We start from the raw sequence: 21813 nt of genomic DNA on the forward strand, positions 1-21813 counted from the left end.
GGGCGACCGTCAGAAAACACTTTTTTCTTTTATTTGATGTTCATGCATGGAGATTCGAACCTACACGCTCCCGAATGGTAGTCGCGCACCAACCCATTCGGCTACGGCGGCCGCACACACTTCCACACTTACTCTTAGTATTATCAGTATTCTTCCAAACTATTTCGCCCACCTTAATGTATATGTATACTTTTGTTTGTAATTCATAAACACAGCAGTCTCAAATATCATTTGCTTGAAAAAATTATGATTTGCCTAAATTTAAAAGGTCGAAATTAAGCGCTTCAAGCAGCGAGAAATTGCACATAGGATTGCATAATTTTAATAGAATCCACTCTAGCGCAGGAGAATAAAAGGCCCTCTAACTAAAATTGCTCAAACTTTACGGCACACTCGTAAATTAGACAAAGGCAGTTTGATTAACTAATTTTTGTCGTAAGAAGAAACATCAAAATAGTAACAAAGCGTAGCTAATGTGTTGAAATAGAAAAAAGTGAAAAAATAACTCAAATATTCACATGCTTCGAACCAGGAACTTATCCGAGTTTTGTTAGCGGAACAGGTTAGTGATGTATTGCCAAACTTTGCTGAACAGAAATGTCACCACAATTTACCATTCTCAGCTCATTAATTTTTTTTCTACATTTTCTCCCGTCATTGCCTTATAAGTTTCATCTGATTTCTTCAAACGTCTCCCTTTCCTTGTTTTTGTGAAGGTGAAGCGGCTTCTTCGCGGTTACTATGGCCTCACTTCCACTTTCATTTTCTACACTTGAATCTTCAATTGATGATTCCATTGACAAGTCAAAGCGGCATTCCTTCACTAATACTTATACCGGAGCTGCAGTCATATGGTACACATAGGCGAAGCCGTGTAAAAATATTGCCATGACGTAGCTGCTTCACTCGTAGCTGCTAAGGTAAAGCGAAAGCTAAGAATGTTGGTTTTAATTTTTCGAAAACTCTTTCTCAGCTTCGCCCGGAGATTTTGCTCTATTGCATCTAGCATTCCACTTCCATTACTCAGCAAATCTTTAATTTTTGCCACCCAATTCATACTCATCCAACAAATCTTTGCAACAACACACTCCCTGTGTTCTAAATCGCACCTTTGGTAGAGATATGTGATTGGAGTACACTAAGAATGTTCGGAGTACTGCCATAATTAATCAAACCGAAAGTGGTCGATTGGAGAGAGTTCGTATCGTTGGTATCTCTTAAAATTATATTTCATATTTGGCCAAGAGATTACGGGCCCGAGAGATTTGTAAGCACAAAAAGGTGTTTGTGGACATTCTAAAGGAAGCCAGGAGTTAGTTGAGAAAATGGCTCAGAGATCTTGAAACGTATTGCTAAACTATGTATATAAGTAAATATTTCGTAAGCGCTTCGATATATAAATGTTAAATAAGTATGCATGTGCAGCTGGCATGTTTCGGATCGCTGCCTTGACAATTTTTACTGGCATGCGATGTTGACAATTTTCTCCCATATACATAAATTATATGTTTAAAAGTGTTTTATATGGAAGAAAATGCTCAAAAAATTCAGCGAAAAAAAATTGCCAAAATCAACACGATTTTCGAGCGACTTAAAACTTACTGTTTAGTATACTAAAATCTAAACTATATATATAAAAATTAAGCCGAAAAAAAGTGTGCATTTGTCTCCGGTAATCTCAGCAACGCGTGTAAGGAAAACAATGAAAGTTTCACATATTGTTGGTGTTGCTTTGGCAAAGGTTTCTGTGAAGTTTGGTTGAAATCCGATAACGCGTGTGTGTGCGGTGCGTCGGTTAAGTGAGTGTGTTTTTGCTATTTGCCGCACGTATTTTTTGTACCGCACATATCATTCATTAGAATTGAATACATTTTGGTCGTGTGTGTCTGGGCCGATTATTATGAAATTTGGTATATATATATATTTTTCCACGGTGAAGGTTAGTATAATATGCTTATTGATTCCACTCGCCACCAGGTGGCGCTGCCGAAGGCCAAAACGAGGACCCGGGTAACCCTAGGATGTGTTTTTACATTGAGGGTATCAAATCAAAGCTACTGATGAGTGCTTTAATACAGAGTATTTTTTAGATCTCTGAGTGACCAGGGTAACTAGATATAGCCGAAAAGGTGGACCAAGGTACCCTTGCATGTGTTTGTACAATATGGGTATCAGATGGAAGCTGTTGATGAAAGCTTTTAAGTGAAGTAATGCTTACTGCCCGTTTCCGGGATGAAGAAAGGAGATGGAGCTGGAGATGGAAGAGGAAAAGGAATAGCTACAGGAAGAGGAAGAGGAAGACCACTTATTATTAAAAATTAAAAAAAAAAATTCTAAAAAAATTTTAAAATGTTACATATACGCTTATTATATAAACGTTAATCTGAAGTCAGTTATAGTGAAAAATTCATTGCATCATTGCCGGCGTGATTGGTGATCGTTTCCTTAATTTTTTGCAGAAAGGTTATGCTAATATGAGATATTACCTATATCATTCATATATTTACGTATTACCTGTGTACTCAGAAATATACGGTTGAAGCAAATATATGTCAGTTTTTTTACTTCGCCTGGAAAAGTTTATATAAATTTAAGAAGAGTAAATAGAACTTATTTTATATCAGACTTCACGCAAAAAAGTCATTTGCACCTGAACACATAGCTGGGTTAAAGTGGAGGGGAGTAGAACAGTTCTCTTCTTCTTCTCCGCTTTTTCGTACACGACGAATGTATGTATCATACGATTGATGTTGTTGTTTATGTGTAAAGGGGAGCGCATCTATGTAAATGCAGAACGGAACGACGACGCGCTCAAACTTTCTTTCTGATCTGATTTTCAAGCAAACAACAAGTGAGTATTTTTTCTCCAGAGAAAACCACGTTTTTTAAATTGTTTTCTGATAAAAACAACCATTTGCATGGAAAAACGAAGAATAAAAAAAGTAATAAAGTAAATCACATCAAACGTTTTTTAATTGCTACTACTATTCAAAACTTCTTTCATTACTATTCATGCGCGAGAATTTTTATAAAAACACACAGTATTTTTCGGCTTAATTTAATTAATTAATCTAGATTTTTTTAAAGACGACCAGCGGAACGGGCGGGTTTTCGCTAGTAGACTATAAAACTGTACACCCAGATTTTTCTGAAAATTCTGAATTAAAATTTGGAAGTTTTGATGTATTCCTTTTTTAGAAATTTCGCCAGAGTTTTGTGAATTGAATCGAAGTTCGAAGGTATTGTAAAACATAAAAAATAAATAAAATACAAAATAAGAAAAAGTAAAGCTTATTAACTCGTTGCGCAGCTATTATTTTGAACCTACTATAGGTGTATGTATATCTATGCTGTATATTCATCTACTTTCCGCCGGTTGGCACTCAATGTGTTAAATTGAAAAAAGGCATAAATTGTTCAGAAATTGGTAGCGACTACTCTCGGGATTTTCATTACTTAAAAAGTTGGGATTGCGGGATCCGGAGATTAGGGGACTGCCATCCCCAGAAGTCACATATAAATTCAGTCAGTGACAGCGGTCGAAATTGAAAAGTATAAAATATGGAAGCCATACCTTTCCTCTGCAAGGCATTGGGTTAAGTGGATTCAGCGGCTTGTTTCTGCTTCTGGCATTAAGAACGATAAGGTTTTTAAGCTTTCTTTATTTTTCAATTTTATTAAAGGAATGCATAACAACACAAGAATATAGTGCCAAATTTCAGGTTGAATGGAGTAAAATTGTATAAATTATGAGTATTTGAGCATATGTTGCTTCAGGCCTAGCTTCTATATCCAGCATCTTCAGCTACCCCAGGGATATCCCTTGAAACATTTCTTTAAGCAAAAATATTTCAATTTTTTTGTTTCAGCTATTGATTCTATTGCGATTTAAGATGTATGCCGCAAAACAATTTTTTTTTCGAGATGCTTCCGGAGCTTCACTGTCATTCGTCAATTTTCAATATTTTGCAATGAAAATTTACTGAAGAAACTAACACTATCTGTACCTCCAAAGACATCTTTTATAATATATCTCTTTTTGACAGAATTAAATTTAAAAAAAATAATAATAATTGACGCTTACACTTTTTTAGGCTGTTTGGCCGAGTTCCTCGTCCTATTTGTGGCGTCCGTCTCGATGTTGTTGCACAAAAGAAGGGACCTACAGTTTTAAGCCGACTTCGAATGGCAGATATTTTTTATGAAGAGCTTTTTTCATGCCAGAAATACACACGGAGGTTTACCATTGCCTGCCGAGGGGCCACCGCTATTATGTAGAAGAAAAACTTGTTCTATCATTTTGTTGCTTCATGGAGATTCAAACCTACGTTCTCTCTGAATTCCGAATGATAGTCACGTACCAACCCATTCGGCTACTGTGGACGCTTAAATTTACCTCCCTTAACCTTCTTTCTTTCCATGACTTTAAAATTTAATTTTCAGAGTTTTCACTTTAAGACTTCACATAATTTGAACCGCACCGTTCTTTGCATTCAGGGAAAAAATGTATCAGCAACTTTAAAAAAATCATTAGTATTCAAGGCATAAATTCTTCGTTGTGTGTCTACAATTAATTTCCACTGCCAACACTGGTTGATGCGATTTCTTTGCAGTTAAACGAAGCAAGAAAATGAAAGGGGTGTGCGAGGTATGAGTACCGCAACTAAGCCACTGGTTTTTTTCTTCAACAGTTAGCTCGTTTCTTCTGCAACAATCAAAGTGTCTGTGTGGCTTTTTTGTTGCAAGACTACAAGAATAATGCAACAGTACTGCGTCTACCTTGCCTATTCACTCGCCAATTTAACAATCTCAGCGCGCCTGCCGCTATTGTCTGCCTGCAACTTAAATAAGCATAGTTGCTGTGCGCGGCTGATTATATTCCGCAAAGTTTACTACTGCCCCCCGCGCCTTACTCTCCACCAGTAGTCAGCTCGTGCGCTGGCTACCCTTTTGCATACCGCAAACAATTGTGGCTTGCAAATCCTTTCTTCCCATGGTGTACATGCTTGCATACAGGATGCTCCTGAGCGCCTGAAATGCTGCTAAACATTCTAGCTTCCCATGCAGCTTCACATAATTCCCGTAGCTAAGCGAGCAGGAGCAGGAGCGTGCATTGTACTTTTTTGGCGCAATCATTATTTTTTTTTTTCTTCTCAGCTTTAGCTTTCATTGCCTGTCTTTTGTTGAAGGTTTTTTTGGTAAATTGCAGCGATTTGTTAACCTGACATTGGCATTGAATACTGCGACTGGCTGCTAGCTTCCTCCAACACTTTTACTTCAACTTCGAAATTGGCGTTCAGGTTTTGGCAGTGGCTGGTTTTTGATTTTTGTTGTTGCTTCGCTCACTCACTTCGGTTGCAACGTGCTCATACTCCCGTTAGCTTTTACTTTTCTAATGCGGCATTCTCATCATTGCTGCACTGTTGGCTTTTGTGGTGGATTTTTCCGCCGACTCTTATGTGCCTTCGCACCAAGTGGGGCGGAATGCATATAAATGCGTTTAATTTGCTGACATTAAACTGACAGCAGTGAAAGGATGAAATATTTAAGGATTTCATTTAGGTATGCTTGTGGAAATAATCAATGCATTTAAGGAACTTTGATAAGATGGCAGTGCAGAAAATTTGCAAAAGAGACAAAGTGCGAGTAGTAAAACAAATTATTAAAATTCAGCTAGTGAACGGCTTCATTGTAAAGGGTTGAGATACAAAAATTCAAATTTCCACTCGATTTCACAAGATTTTTTTGTTTAATTTTTTCAAAAATTAATTTCACTAAATTTTTGTACTCCTTTTTAATTAAATTTTTTCAAATTTTAATTTTTACAAATCCCTCTACTCTTTTTTAGTTACATGTATTTTCAAACTTTAATTTTATCACATCCTTCTATTCTTTTTAACTTAATTTTTTTCAATATTTAATTTTATCAAACCCTTTTACGCTTTTTTAATTAACTTCTTTCAAAATTTAATTTTATCAAAATCTAATTTCATCAAATTCTGCTTCTACTCTTATAGCGTTTTTTTTTTTGGTTAAAAAATTGTAATGTTTTGTTTCTCTAAAATAATATTTTTTTGCACATCAATATTTATTACAACCCTTTTAAAGTAATTCTCCACCCAGTTAAAACCCACTTGTGCCAGTACCTTTTCCAATTCTTGTAACTCTTCTGTTGTGTGCTTTTGGCTATGACCTTGACCTCTTCCAGTTACATCCAATATTTGAACTATGTATCAAAAGTAGAGAAGCATTAATTTGTGGTTAACTGCAATATTGGAACGGAGTGCTTCTTATACGACTCTAATTCATAGCTTGGGCTCCATGGCATATAAATTTTACTTTTCCGCAGTTTGCGTAGTCTTCCTTTCAAGGTATCTTCACATCGAGTTAGGTCGTACATATAGTAGAGATACGAAAAGCATAACCGAAATCCGAGTTAATTATTAATAACATTATGCTACACTACACTGTAATAAAGACTGTGATGAACCCAAATGATTTTCATGAATTTATGAATTCCGTACTATAGTGCTCGCATCACCCAAGTGGACATATCGATGTTCCTATATCGACAGTCGATTCTACATTACCGGAACGACCTTATTACAGAAACTGCGATCTATAATAAAAACACTAGGCCTTGCACTATGTTCTTCATGCTAGTTGCCGAAGAAACTTTCGCCTAAATGAATGCTAGGACTCCTAGGGTTCGACTACATGGCAATTAATGTAATTTAAGCTGGGTTGGGTATTTATATATAGTAAAATATTTTATACTCGAATGTCTCTTATGCGGCTTGTAAAGTGTGATTTGGGTCAACCATTTCGCTGCTCGAGTATCGCTTTTGAAATGAAAATTAGCCAAAAGAAGCCTAGAATATTAAAACTATAACTTAAAAGAGAAAATGATGACCCAATTTCCTACTTCTAAGCATCATGAACTTTAGGCTTAAAAATGTCTAAAGGAGTGTCTAAAATGTAGTATACCTACTAGTCGGCTGAGATTTTTGGGAAAAGTATGGAAATTGTGACCTCTTCCTCATCTAGACAACTTCTGCAGAACTCATGTGTTATCACACACATTCTCTGGGCGTGCCTACCGATTAGGCAGTGCCGCGTAATAAATAAAATCAGTGTGTTAAAATTGTGCTATCTCTTCTTAGTAGAAGTTCCGTGCCTTTAGCATTGAGAGTCGGCCACAGCTGTCGGGCGATTTTGCCTTCATTACGCCATCTTTCATTCGCTACTCTTACAATTTCCTCGCGGATACGTAGTTTACATGTTTGCAAGGGTATACCTCTATCATTGTCTATGTACTCATCAGTCAATTTGGTACCGATATTCGCTAGTTCATCGGCTCTGCAGTTTCCCTCGATGTCACAATGGCCAGGAACCCCTGTTATCATTAGGTGAAATGACTCAGCCATCTCTTTAAGAGATCCGCGGCATTTCATGGCTATATTTCAGGTTGTTGACTGTTTTGTGAGGGATTTTATCACCGCCTGGCTATCAATGAAAATGTAGATATCATCTCCAGGTATTGCATCATACTGCACCAGTGTCACGACTTTTATTATTGGCATCAGTCCAACCTGAAAGACATTACAGTAGTCAGGAAGGCGAAAACTGAAGGAGATCCTCAGATGCTTGGAATATACACCTCCCCCCACCCTGCTATTGAGCTTTGATCCATCTGTATATACATGGATGGACTCGCCCTGTCTTACCACGTCCAGTTGTAGTGGCAAGTATAGGCGGGACTGTCCGGGAAGGCCCAACGTGCAATCCAGAATTTTACCGCGGCAATAGTCTGTGTTTGACAACTTACTTGTCTGCAGGTCTACCGGAACGAAGTTTAATATCACATATAGTGCTTTCGATGGTGTGGTCGACATTGCAGCGCTTATAAAAACAGATGCAAGTCCTTGGACCCTGTCAAGTCTTTTAATGTTCACGACCTTCTCCAGGGCATTCCAACATATTGCAATACCGTAGTAGAGAATTGGACTTATTACGGCTGTGTACAGCCAGTGTATCATTCTGGGTTTCAAACCCCATTTTTTTCCAATGAGCCTTCCGCAGGAGTATAGCGCCGTCATAGCTTTGCGTACTCTATCTGCGATTGTGAGCCCCCAATTTAGCTTCCTATCCAGTACAAGTCCTAGATATTTCGCGTTTTCTGTTAACTTAAGCGGGTTTCCCCCTAAAAGCATCTGTTGAAGAGCAGGTGTTTTATGTTTTCTGGTGAACAGTATCAGTTCCGTATTTTCTGGATTTACTTCTAGTCCCCAACTTTTGCACCATAGTGATAGTCTGTTGAGAGCTCTTTGTTGGTGATCACACAGTGTTGGAAGGTGTTTGCCAGAGATTGCAATAACAATATCATCGGCATATGAAATAATCCGCCCTCCCAGAGACACTTCTAAAAATATAACCATTTTAATTATTTAGTACTACAACCTGAAAAATTCATAGTGCCCCTTCAAGGATTAAGAGTATTCCTCTGAGTCCAACATTCTCAATGGCATTTAGTACAATGATGGAAGTGTTCTCATCGTCGCCAAACGGCTTGACCTGTACCTATTTTGCTAAACCTATTAGCGCTGCTTTAAGTCTCTTAAGGGGTTACATGGGTTTCGTCGGGTAAAAAATGCCTATTTTCAATATTTTTTTTTCTATGTAAAAAATTATTTATTTAGTTTAAACTTGTTTCTGTCTTATAGATACATATTTAAAGAATAATTTCTGAAATTTTCAAAAAAAAAATTAAAACTCCTCCATTGTGACGTCATTTCCGGTGACCCCTCGAAACGAGGTGCGTCCGCGTTGTCAGCATAACTCCTGACAGGCTCATCAAAAATGAAAAAAACAAAAATAAGTGTCTTAGTTAAGGCCATAAACTCGTACTTGAACGAAGGAAAGAAAAAAAGTAAAAATTGAAATTTTGGCTGACATTTTTCCAAAAAAATGAAAATTTCGGTCAAATTTGCTTGACATTTTGTTTTTTTTTAAATAGTTGTAATTGAAAAAAGAAACAAAATCCTTCGTTCATCAAGATCGGTTGAGTAGTTTTCGAGAACATTTGACAACCGACTTTGAAAACGCGGTTCCGAGAAAAACGCGTTTAAAGTTTTGAGTAACAATAAAAGTGGCTTGGAGCGCACACATTCCGAAGGCTGTATCTCCGAATTTACTATTCGGATCGACTTGAAAATTTAGGATAATATTCCTGAGATGTTGTAGAAATTAATAAGCAAAAAAAAAATAAATCGATTTTTTGAACCAACGAAGCAAATGTAACCCCTTAACTTAAAGGCTGAGGTGTATATTTTAGTCGTCTCTTACGACAGGTATTCGTTTGCCGCGAGCAAATTCTAACCTCCTAGCCCGCTGGATGATTAACTATTTAATTACCACTAGGAAATACTCTGCATGCACTGCGCTGTTGTTAAGTCAAAGTATAAACCAAAGAGTAGTGCGCAACACAACCACAAATTCGTGGATATTGAAATCAGACAGCTAATTTTTTCCATCTTTACTTTACCTGCTTTTGCCCTCTTAATAGAGTTTATCACGCAGCGAACATACGCACAAGCATAAGTTTTATGGAAAAGTGTTTGCTAAATTTTAATAGTAATAGGAAATAATTGATAAATTTGATTAATGCAAAGAGATAGTGAACGTTTCAAGGACTTGTAACAAATAAACAGTACTCCAATCAGCTGTGTCATATTTGATTTGTTTCCGTTTGAAAATTTATTTTATGATTTTGTCGTATAGACACGTCTTTTTGGAAAATTTCAGCCATTTATGTGAAGGGGAGATTAGCTTCAGAATACAAAGAATCCAATGCAAATCGAAGCGTTCTATGCATAGTTATTAACTTACATGTTTAAATATTTTAGGACCTTTACTTAATAAAATGTGAAGATAACTATCACATAGAAAAATAACATTGCTGGGAGAGCTCAGTATTTGCAAATGGTTCATCTGAAACAGAAAGACCCAGCCATTGCCCATTTCATTCCATATGCAATATTTGGTAGCCAGAACAATTTTACACTTAGAAGTTGATCCAAATAACTGACGTTATCAGAGAGTGTAAGTTGAGCGCCACACAGTATCCATAAATTATGGTCCTTTAAGTGATTTAAACAAAAATGTAGTCGACGAAGTAATGTATCTGACGCACTTGCGAGCATTAAAATTAAATATCCAAATGATTTATAATATACGAATATGTGTGAGTATATGTGTGTATATGCATAAGTATTTAGGTACGTACTCGCCCGCAAATAGCGGATATTTCATTAAAAGATTTCCCAGACCACTCAGAGGCAGAACGTCGAGGAGTAGAATAAACTTTGCTTAATATTTATTGGGCAAAATCTTTGCTCATGCGGAGTTTAACCTACATGCGGCTCCTCCTCCTGAACGCCACCGCCAGTGCGTTGCACAGCAGTTTGTTTAATTAACTTTTGTTTGAACTTGTCGCATAAATCTCTTTCCAAAGCGATTTGACCTACGATGAAAGCCATGTTGAAGACAATAAACAGCGGGGGCGAAAATCGACAACATTTGCCATTTGAAGTCGAAACATGACAGCAGCAAACCAAACAAATATAACAACTTATAGTGACAACAACAGTTGTAGCAAATATATACGGAGTAGTTGGTGGCAGTGGGAATAGGGAGGGGAAGGAAAAAAAGTTCCAAATAACTAAGAACGTAAAGAATTTTAACGAGTCCTGCGGTCAAACACAAACATACGCGCCATGCACATATGAAGTGATGGAGCTGTAGCTGTGGCGAGTCGGCGGCAGCCCTGGTGGCAGTCAAAACATGAGTCCTGTTATGTAGACATTTGGTCAGCAGGAATCTGAGTTGGTTGTGCAAATGTTTAGGCATTTTCTATCTGTGTCCTCCACTATCCACCACCACCCACTGCAGTTGCTACCTCCATTCAGCCATTCTGCCTGGGTAATCGCAAAACCGCAAAAACTCATTATGTTCACATTTTTCCAGCATCCAGCGCATTCACACACAGCAAAGTAACGAAAAGGTCCTGTGGCGGTAAATATTTACAGGACATGACATAAGGTTGTCGTACAGCGGGCGGACAGCAAATGACGGAGTTATAGAAGCGGAGTGAGGGCGGGAAGAGAGCACAAAACAAACTCGCCGTATTGCGATTCATTGCTCGGTGGTTGAATAGTGGCGGGTAGGTCGTCGTATTTCGGTGATGAGTGGCGTTGACAACAGGAAACCGGAAATAATGTACGAATTGTGCTAAACTATATTTTTATGTGCTCCATTGGTGCTCCACCAATTGCGGTAATATGGGCAGTAATGTGGGGCGCGTGTGTGATAATGCACATAAAATTAGTGAAGATTTGCAATCAAAGAGCCAGTAATGGGGCATCAATGCCACATCACAGAGCAGGATTTGAAATGAAAATTACTTATACTGCTTGTGATGAAACAACTAGGGTATTAATTTTAATGCAAAAAAGGAAATAATGACTCAGTCACTTATTTCTAAATGCCGAGAACCATAGGCTTTAAAATCATCTAAGAAAAAATTGTAGTGCAAACACAAGAGTGTCGTAAATGTACAATAATAAAAGTACAATAATAAAAGTAGGTCTTTCTTTTTTGGTAAAGCTAATATATGTTATATATACGACCGACGTAGCCGAATAAGTTGGTGCGTGACTACCATTCGGAATTCAGAGAGAACGTAGGCTCGAATCTCGGCGAAAGACCAAAATGAAGAAAACAGATTTTTCTAATAGCGGTCGTCCCTCGGCAGGCAATGGCAAACCTCCGAATGTATTTCTGCCAAGAAAAAGTTCGTCATAAAACACCATTTGCTGTTCGAAATCGGCTTTAAACCATTTGTGGAACAACATCAAGACACAGGCCACAAATAGGAGAAGGAGCTTGGGCAAACACCTAACAGAAGTGATATTTATTTATTTTTGTACAATGAATTTTTTTAGGTCTCGAAACAGTTGGAAGTCGCTTGTAAAGCCAAATCTGATGGATGCTCCAATAAGTCAAACTTTAATACATGGTGCATTGTCCTGATTAAGCACAATTTTTTTCTTTTGCAAACTGCGTCTTCTTGCACGAATTTTTTCCTTTAGCTGGTCTAAAGGGTCAATAATATTCAGAATGTATTGTTTTACCAGTTTGCAAGTGATCCACGAACAAAATTCCTTTCGCATTCCAAAACAACATGTTGCTAACTAACTGATTCTTGGCCGATTGCTGGACACGAACTCGTTTCGGAGTCAAAGAACCTGGTTCACACCACTCTTTAGCCACTTGTTGATATTTAGAATCACGGTGATAGACCCAAGTCTCATCCCTAGTGATGAATCGATGCACAAAATCGAATTTATTCTTTCGAAAACGCTCTAAACGTTGCTGGGAAAGTGGCATTCGAATGAGTTTTTGCTCCATTGTTAGCAAATGCGGTATTCAGTGTGGACACAGCTTTCTGAAACCCAATACTTCAGTCAAAATATTGCTTGCACTACTCAATGAGATGCCGAGAGCTTCTACTAAATCTCCATCAGTCACTTGGCGTCTTCCAATAAGATATCCTACATTTTTTCTCCGATTTCTTGTTGTGTTTGGACGTCCGTGAAGTGGATTATCTTCAAGGCTTTGACGACCCCGTTTAAATTCAGCAACGCAGCTTTCTACTGTACTAATTGATAGCGAAAAGTCCTTATACACTTTTAAAATTCGTTCAAAAATTTCCTTTGCATTTAAACCTTCCAAAAAGAAAAATTCAGTCACTGCACGCTGCTTGATTGTTTCCATTATAGAAAATACTGTGACACTTCGATACTAAATGGCTTGTTAACAAAGAATAAATTGACAAATTGAAATGTCAATTCATAGGTTCATACTCGTATGAGGAGGGTACCAAGATAACAAAAAAGTAGACTAGTACCCTGCCCTCCCTTATCGAAAAAAAACATATTGAGCAACCTAGTCAAATTTAAAAAAAATTTGTCCGTGCTTTATAATTAAAATTTTTTCCTCGACACTTGAATACACGCAATTTTTTCTGCTATCGATACCAAGGTGGTATCGAATGATTAATAATCCTGACACATTCGTAACTATGATTAAGTAAACAAGGCCTCACTCACTTGATTTCTTGATGACGTGGATTGTTATGAGATACTTTCCATTTTCATTTTCACTTTTCCGCTTTCTATGGAAGTATTTTTATTTTTCTTGTATTTTTTCACATATTTTATGACGCTGCTTGTTTGTTATTGTTGTATTTTTTTGGTCGCCTTTGGAAATGTGTATAAATTCAAGGCTTTGCCTAAATGCTTTCTTGACATTTTCCATCAGTGAAAGTTTTGCAGATTGAAGTGTTATCATCGCAAATCATGAGTTGCCAACTCTAAACAAATTTTTATGGTTAATTTTATTTTAAGTTTGATAGTTCTTTACGTGCGTGCTTAGAAAAAAGTGCTAGAGGTGCGTAAGTTCGAACCCCCATGCGGTGGCCTCCCGGCAGGTACTGACAAATCTCCGAGTGTATTTTTGTAATGAAAACACTCCTCATAAAAAATATCTGCCGTTCGGAGACGACTTAAAACTGTAGGTTCTTCCATTTGTGGAACAACATCAAGATACACGTGCACGAAACAAGCCGGCGAATTTGACTTCCCTTTAAGTCGCATTCGAATACTTTGATATGGGTATTAAGCTCATATTCAGGAAGCCACTCGATTAATGAATTATGCAGATAGAGGCGTTGAGCAGTGGTTTTCCCGCGCAAGTGCAAAGAGAGGATTTAGGTTCCATTGGCTACCTGTGGTTAACTTCTGAAAACGTGGTCTAAGTGTCAGCTCGGCGAGTGCAGGGCGAAAACACAGATTTTAAAGGCCGCGTGGATCGGAGGCACTCGAGTGAGCTCCAAAAGGGTTGGGTTAGGTTAGTTTGGGGTACGGTGCTTGCCACTCTCTATAAGTGTGTACAGAGCGCTCTCTCATGCCTGGAGACGCCTTGTTATGCCGCTAGTTCAGCCCCAAGCTCCCTCTCATATTCCCAGGTTTGTGAAACCATTTCGTTTCTCTAATGAATGATGAAGTATTGTGGATGGCTTCAGATTCTAAGTGTGTTGACACAAAACATCCAAAAAAGTAAGATTTTAGACAGCGACATCGCGTTCTAATGAGAGCGAGACAGTGGCATAGAAAGTTGTCAATGCACTCCAATCCTCCTCGTCCCTACAGCAGCGACAGATACGTTTGCTCCCATGTGTTCCCTTTAGGCATTGGTGATGATATCAACCATTGCACTACTGGAATGCCAGTCTAGATTGATGAGATACCTAAATCTGTGCTCATTCCTTCTAGGCCAGACCTCTTCTTAAGATAACAAAGACTCAAATCTCAACTGTGATGGGTGTCCTAACCGGTCTTTGTTCGTTAGGGACATTTGTACAGGATGAATCAATATTATTTCGAGTCCCTTCCGCGGCAGCTATTTAGAGGATGAGATTGAAACATACATGCCTGTATATAAAAAATTAATCATCCAATTTGGTTTTTTAATACATGTAGAGTAGGTCGGGAATAAAATACCACTCGTGGACCAAACCAGACAAACACCTACGTGGAGGTGCGGATAGATGAACTATCACCGAGATAGGGTAGGAAGGCTAGCAACCTACTTACTTAAAACACAATACGCTAACGAATCCTCAAATAATCAGTCTCGGATAACAAAACAAATGCGATCGGAGATAGGATTTGGATACCGTACAAGGACTAAAATCGGACTATGGAATGTTAAGACACTAAGAGAATAGACGCCCCTTGCTCCAACTTGGAGTTAGAGGATCTGATATACATATTGTATTGGTCAGTTGCCTTTCGCCATATGCTGAAATTTATGATTAGCATGAAGCTGTGGTAAGCAGCTAACTTCTAGCTGGTGCTCGTTTTATGATTCGGTTTTGGATATGCATTTTTTCTATTTTTCCGTTCTTCCTACCCTTTCAGTGGTACTCCAGTGGATGAATCTAGAATTCACGTCTCAGTGAGTCCTTTTATTTCTTGGTGGGAACCATAAAACTTGCGGACGCCGTAGCCGATTGGGTTGATATGTGATTACTCTTCAGTATTGCATGGGTTCGAAGCTCCGTGCAAGAAACACCAAATGATAGAACAATTTTTTTCTATCAGCGGTTGGTAGGCAAAGGCAAACTCCCGAGTGTTTTTCTGCCATAAAAAAGCTACTCATAAGAAACCATCTGCCGTTCGGAGGCATTTGTGGAAAACATAAAGACGCACACAAGAAATTGGTGGAGAAGCTCGGCCAAACTTCTTATAAAGGGTGCAAGTGCAAATTATATGCATACATATTTATGTATTTATAGAGCCCAAGTTACGCTAGCTAAAACACAAGAATTGGAGTTAGATATGCCACGCTCCTAGAAAACCGCCCTCTAGCATCACAAGAATGACCCTAGATTGGATCCTCCGGGAAGCAGAAGCCGCGGCTGGCCAAAAATACCTCAAAAAGATCCATCCTGCATGTGGTATCACACGATCTTGATGGCCAATCCACTGGTCCACGAGAGATAAATTACTCACCGAAAGGACGACGCAGAAAATCCATTGTTTCCCAGGCTGTATGGCAAGTAGCGTCGTCTTGTTGAGACCAAATGTTGTGGAAATCACGGGCTTCACTTTCCGGCATCAAAAAGTTGTTTATCATAGCGCGATAGTGTTCGCCATTCATTGATGCATTGACGCCAGCCTGGTCTTTGAAGAAATATGTGCCGATGATTCCTGCAGCCCATAGGCCGCATCAAACGGTTGTTTTCAATGGGTGTAAGGATGTAATGGCTATTCTTGAATGGTTTCGGGTTGCTCTTCAGCCCAAATAGGGCAATTTTGCTCATTGACGAAGTCATAGTCATTGATGTATGTACACCATCAGTTGGTCTGAGCGCGCGTTGAACACTTTTCACAGCGCGTCGATTTTCGTAAAACAATTGCACGATTTGTAAACGTTGTTGAGGCGTAAGTCTTTTCATGGTGAAATGTTAATGAATACTACAAAAAATTATGTATTTCGTTTCGTAGTAGCCTTGTGTGATCTGTCGAAAAAGTATCTCCAATCTGATTACTCTTTATAACCATGTAACTTAATCGAACTCTTTTTGCTTAAAATTTGGTTAAACTTTTTGTATTTCATATCAATTCTTGGCAACTCTGGCGGCTACTAAACTTCTATGTGTGATTTTGATTATGGTTATTATTCTCTTTTCTTGTTATGACTATTGTTTTCATTTCATTTAACATATAATTTGATGGCGATTGCTAGGCGGAGGGTAGGTTATTCGCATTACCGTTGCATGAGTATTCACATCGAGGAATGGTCAGCAGGAACAGTAAGGCGGGTAGTGGGAAACAATGGACTGCGTCAAAAGAGAAAACACTAAAATCAGCGTACGCTTACATGTTTTCATACATTCAGAGCAAAATATATGTACGAGTTTGTCTGTTGCAAAAATTACCAACAAAGCTTTTGCGTTCAATAAATTTTTCGTATTTTCTTTAAAAATGTTGCAATTTTGTCTTTTTATTTGCCTTACTTTTTTCTCATTGTTATTTTAATTTTCTTCCTTTGTATATTTTTTAATTGCGTTTATGTAGTAATTTTCCTTTTCCTTTCTCTTTTCTTGCAGGCGCGACAAGGCTGCGGCGAATGGCGAACCATTCACCGAGCCGCCACCGCGTCTACGCGGTCAAAGCGCTTACTTGGCGGTAAGTATGAGAATTTTTTTTGCTCAAATTTGCTTCAATTTCCTTCCTTGTATTTTCTCGTCGGCCGCCGTAGCCGAATGGGTTGGTGTGTGACTGCCATTGGGAATTCACAGAGAGAACGTCGGTTCGAATCTCGGTGAAACACCAAAATAAAGAAAAAGATTTTTCTAATAGCGGTCGCCCCTTGGCAGGCAATGGCAAACCTCCGAGTGTATTTCTGCCATGAAAAAACTCCTCATAAAAATATCTGCCGTTCGGAGTCGGCTTAAAACTGTAGGTCCGTCCATTTGTGGAACAACATCAAGACGCACACCACAAATAGGAGGAGGAGCTCGGCCAAACACCCAAAAAGGGTGTACGCGCCAATTATGTATACATATATACATATTTTCTCGAGACTTGTACTGGCAAGCAGTGGGTTTACCGTTGCACGCTTGTTAGAATTTTAATTTTGATTTTAGCTCGCGCTATTGTTTGTTGTTGCATTTGTAGTGTCACGGCCACATGTCGGTAAATGCTTTTAAGCTTTTAAAATACGTTATGTCCATTTGGCACATTTGCCCTGCAACACGGCTCATTCAATCTTACACTTTCGGTGGCTTTGTCACTTTGCCACTTTGCCATCTTGCCACCTTGCCATCCTGCACATTGGCAGTTGTGCTCCTTTCTACTCATTTCTACATTTCTGCTCATTTCAAGTACTTTCTTTAAATTTCTACTTTCATTGTCATTTTCACTGCTGCCATCTTCCATTTATGCATTTATGTTCGGTCCTTGGCAGGCTGTTGTTCCTACAATTTCCACTTAACTGTGCAGCCGCGTCGCATAAATGCTGTTGCTTGCCACTTCATAGCACTGAAGTAATTTCCTGGCAGCCATTTTTCTTACTCCATTATTTTCTTGTTACTTATTTAAAGTTTGTAGCTGATGTCCTGGTCACCAGCTGCCTGCCAAGTAGTGGCACGTGACGGCGTTGGTGGTGGCGCATTCGTGTTGAAAGCATCCTTTTGTGGCCTCATTGCGCTTTATTGTTGTCGTTCATAATAACATTCGCAACTTTTGAGTATCTGCCAATTGTGAGATGAGTAAAGTTTATCATTCTGGGAGCTGGTCTCACTTTAAGGAATTTAATTTACTATTTATGGTAATAGACATAAATTATTTTATTATGTTAATATTTGCATATCTAAACACCTCGACAAAACTTTTCTATCGTATACGGTCCTTGTTGCTGTTTTTGCGCCGTCCCATGTGATGTCAGCATCTGCTAGCTTACGCCGACCACGACCTCTGCTCCTTTGCGAGTTCCAGTCCAGTGCTATTCACGTAAAAAAAGATTATAGCCTCGATGAGATGGTATTAGAGACCAGCCATGTTTCACTTATGTACGACAATACAGACTTCACACATGAGCTGAATATTCGCAGTATTTATACGCCCAAATGCCGCCTTTGCTTTGCTTAGTCTGTATTTGACATCTTCATCTGTGCCGCCGTCTACCGTGATAGTGCAGCCGAGGTAGCAGAAGCTTTCGACAAATTCCATCGGGCACCCGTCAACCTTTATATGCCTTGCTTTATTGTGGTTTACTTTCATAGCCTTTGTCTTGACGAAGCCAGTCCGGCAGTGCATGCAAGTTCGCCTTCGCTTGCATGTCAGTGAGTTTGTGAGAGAACAGGCAGATGTCATCGGCGAAGTCCAGGTCCTCAATATGTCTGGTGAAACTCCATACGATGCCTTTTTTGAGCGGGGTGAGTTGGCTTATGACGTCATCTAGAACGATAGCGCAGAGAAGGGTCAACAGAGGACAATCTTGCCTTACGTGCCTGCGTTGATGGTGGATGGGTCGCTGATATTGCCATTGTGAATCACTGCCAAATTGGAGTTCACATAAAAGTCTTTGATGAGGCGGATTACCTTAGTGAGAACTCCCTTTCTACTTCGTCCAGCCATTTTGCGTCTCGTTTGATTATGCCGAATGTCTTCTTAAAGCCAACGAAAGGCCTTTAAAGCGCAGAGCGCCACACCACTGATTGTTCTACTATGATGCGAAGAAACCAATCCAACAGGTCACAGCTTCGGTGAGGGCGAAATCCTATTTGCTCGTCTCTTAAGGAGTGTTCGATACATTGGAACTTGCTTTGCATGATCATTGCTACAATTTTGTAGATGGCGTTAAGTAGGGTTATTCCTCGCCAGTTGCCGCAGCCATTCAAATCTTCTTTCTTGCACAGCTTCATGATGATGTTTTTTGTTCAGGACAGAGACAGCTCTTCATTGAAGACGGCCAACTCGAAAAAGTTCATTAGGAAACGGGCGTAATGGTGTACCTAATTTAATATCGTTGACGAGGCAAAAAAAAAAAATTAGATCAGACGATCATTGACTTGTTTGTGACAAAAATCGAGTTTGTTGTGGTGTTAAAATATCGAAAGACTCGATTCGAGAATATTTGTGTATGTGCCGAAGACTGTTGTTCCCATTATCGCCATTGAAAAAATACTTGCATGAGTTAAGGTAAACTCAAAACGGCATGGGGAAACGTAATATTCACAGATGAATCTTTTTTTTTGGGTTAGTTTCATGTGTCGATTCTGGTGTTCTAATGATTTTGGGTTGCTAGTGTCCTACTGTTTGGAGCTGCTTCTCTGAAAAAGCATTTTTTCGATAGAGAATTTTGGTATTTTTTAACATAAACAAACATGTAACGTTTTAACTTACGAACTTTTTTTGTTATTTTTTGTAAGAGTTGAAAAATTACACTAGTCTACAAGGAAAAGTATCCGAAATAATTTAAACTAATATCTGCTTCTCTGTCCATGCAAAATTCGGATTGATAACTAAAATTAATTTATTAGTTTGAGTTTTCGAGATATCCTAACCTAAAAGTGCAAAAAACCCCATTTTTGCCCATATTTGAGGTTATGTAGCCTTGCAGATGTTTTCGTTCACCAAAATTAAAGGATGACATCTTTAAATACAAGCCTTCTTTTTTCAAATGGTGTTGAGTTTGCTCAAATATCATTTTTTTTCGCAGAGATATCGCATTTTGAAATTTTCATGTTTCTAAATTTTCCTACACCTGAAAATCGATTGAGATAACAAAGACATGATATAGTCGATTACTAATTTTCTTCAATTGAGTCTTATTTTTCTTAAAATTTTGTCTCACACCATAAGTGTGCTGACTCACCACATCCCTACACTATCTAACCTTTGGGTACCGAGTCACACACAGCCCTAACCCCTAGAAACCACCCCTATCATACCGCGAGCAGGCTAACCCACATAACCGCAAGCAGGCTTTCCCACAAACTCCAAATTTACATACTATTAATCCATATATTTCAGGCCCTCAAACCCAAGAAAATTAGTAAGCGACTATATCATGTCTTTGTTATCTCAATCGATTTTCAGGTGTAGGAAAATTTAGAAACATGAAAATTTCAAAATGCGATATCTCTGCGAAAAAAAATGATATTTGAGCAAACAAAACGCCATTTGAAAAAAGAAGGATTGTATTTAAAGATGTCATCCTTTAATTTTGGTGAAAGAAAACATCTGCAAGGCTACATAACCTCAAATATGGGCAAAAATGGGGTTTTTTGCACTTTAGGTTAGGATATCTCGAAAACTCAAACTAATAGAGCAATTCTGAGGCCAGATTTGGATTCAGCGCATCATAAACCTTCGGAAATATATAGTCTGGTTTCTGGGTATGAATGTTGGTTAAATTTTGTCGGCCTGTGTTATCTCGACCGAAGCATATAATTTACTCGTGAAAATTTCGTGCTATGATTTATTACTTTTTTTTGTATTAACGAGACATTAGTGCATTGATTAACTTACTTCGACTTTTGGCGTTGAAACATCACACTTAGTTACTGTGAAACCCTAGTACAACAGGTCCCAACGTGACCGAAAATGGTTACTGTGCCAGAAGCAATCGATGCTGTACGTGAATTGATAACGGAAGATTGTTATGTGACATATCGGGATTTAGACGCATCTGTGGGCATAAGAGGGAACACATTCAATACCGCAGGAACATACGGCATAATTTGACAAATTCCCAAAAAAGGCCTCATGTCGATTGGTGTGAAGAAATGTTGAAGAAATTTAGCAACGGTGGTTCAAGGTACGTCTATGACATCGTGGTAAGTGACGAATCTTGCATCTATTCATATGAGCCGGAAACAAAACTACAGTCTACAGTCTACAGTGAGTGTACCAAGGCGAGCTTAATCCAACAAAAGTTGTTTACGGAAAACCCACTTCAAAGCAACGCCTGACGCACCGAAAAGAGTGCCTGTTTTTTCAAAAACTCTGCTCATGTTGTAACTGTTTTACTATAGAAACGTAAAGCAGTCAATTCTGAGTAGTACAGAACCATTTTTTTGCCAGAAATTTACGGAGAACTAAGAAAATTTAACCACCGAAGTCGACCCATTCTTCACCAAGGCAATGCGAGCTTTCACCAATTTTTTCATACAAGAGAGTTTTTGCGTACTCAAACCCGCCTCACAACCCTGATTTGGCACCTAATGATTTCTTTTTGTTACCCAACATCAAAAACAGAATGCGAGGTCAACGCTTTTCAGCGTCTGAAGAAGCTGTTGAAGTTTTTGAACAACTTGTTTTGGAGGTATGCACTTCTGAGTGGCAAAAAAGCTTTGAAAATTGGTTTAAGCGAATGCAGAAGTGTATTGACTTCCAAAGAGCATATTTTGAAAAATAATAAAGCCATTTTCGTTATTATTTTACTATAATATGTCTTCAGAAGAGAGGCTAAGTTCTATCTCAGTTATACATTGCTGGGTCTCTGCTCTGATCGAACTAATGGGTTTTCAGACAACTTGAATACGATAGGTTTATACGCACTTAATTTTCCTATTTCTTGAGAAGCATGAGACGACAAAAAACTTTCTGTGCCTTTTCTGGTATTGCGATAAAACTTTTTGATGGCAAAAGTATTCAAGGAGAATTCCTGTAGAAACAG

General features: G+C 38.5%; 1 protein-coding gene across 1 annotated transcript in view; it reads left to right on the plus strand.

Moving 5' to 3' along the window:
* LOC128857653 (uncharacterized) overlaps positions 1 to 17858 on the plus strand; it is a 90878-nt gene extending 73020 nt beyond the window's left edge. The window contains exons 3-4 of the mRNA XM_054093400.1: positions 16736 to 16895; positions 17739 to 17858. Coding sequence (XP_053949375.1) covers positions 16736 to 16895; positions 17739 to 17858 — 280 coding nt within the window. The remainder of the gene's footprint in view (positions 1 to 16735; positions 16896 to 17738) is intronic.
* Positions 17859 to 21813: the final 3955 nt, after the last annotated feature.

Source organism: Anastrepha ludens, chromosome 3 (assembly GCF_028408465.1).
Source record: "Anastrepha ludens isolate Willacy chromosome 3, idAnaLude1.1, whole genome shotgun sequence".
NCBI lineage: Eukaryota > Metazoa > Arthropoda > Insecta > Diptera > Tephritidae > Anastrepha > Anastrepha ludens.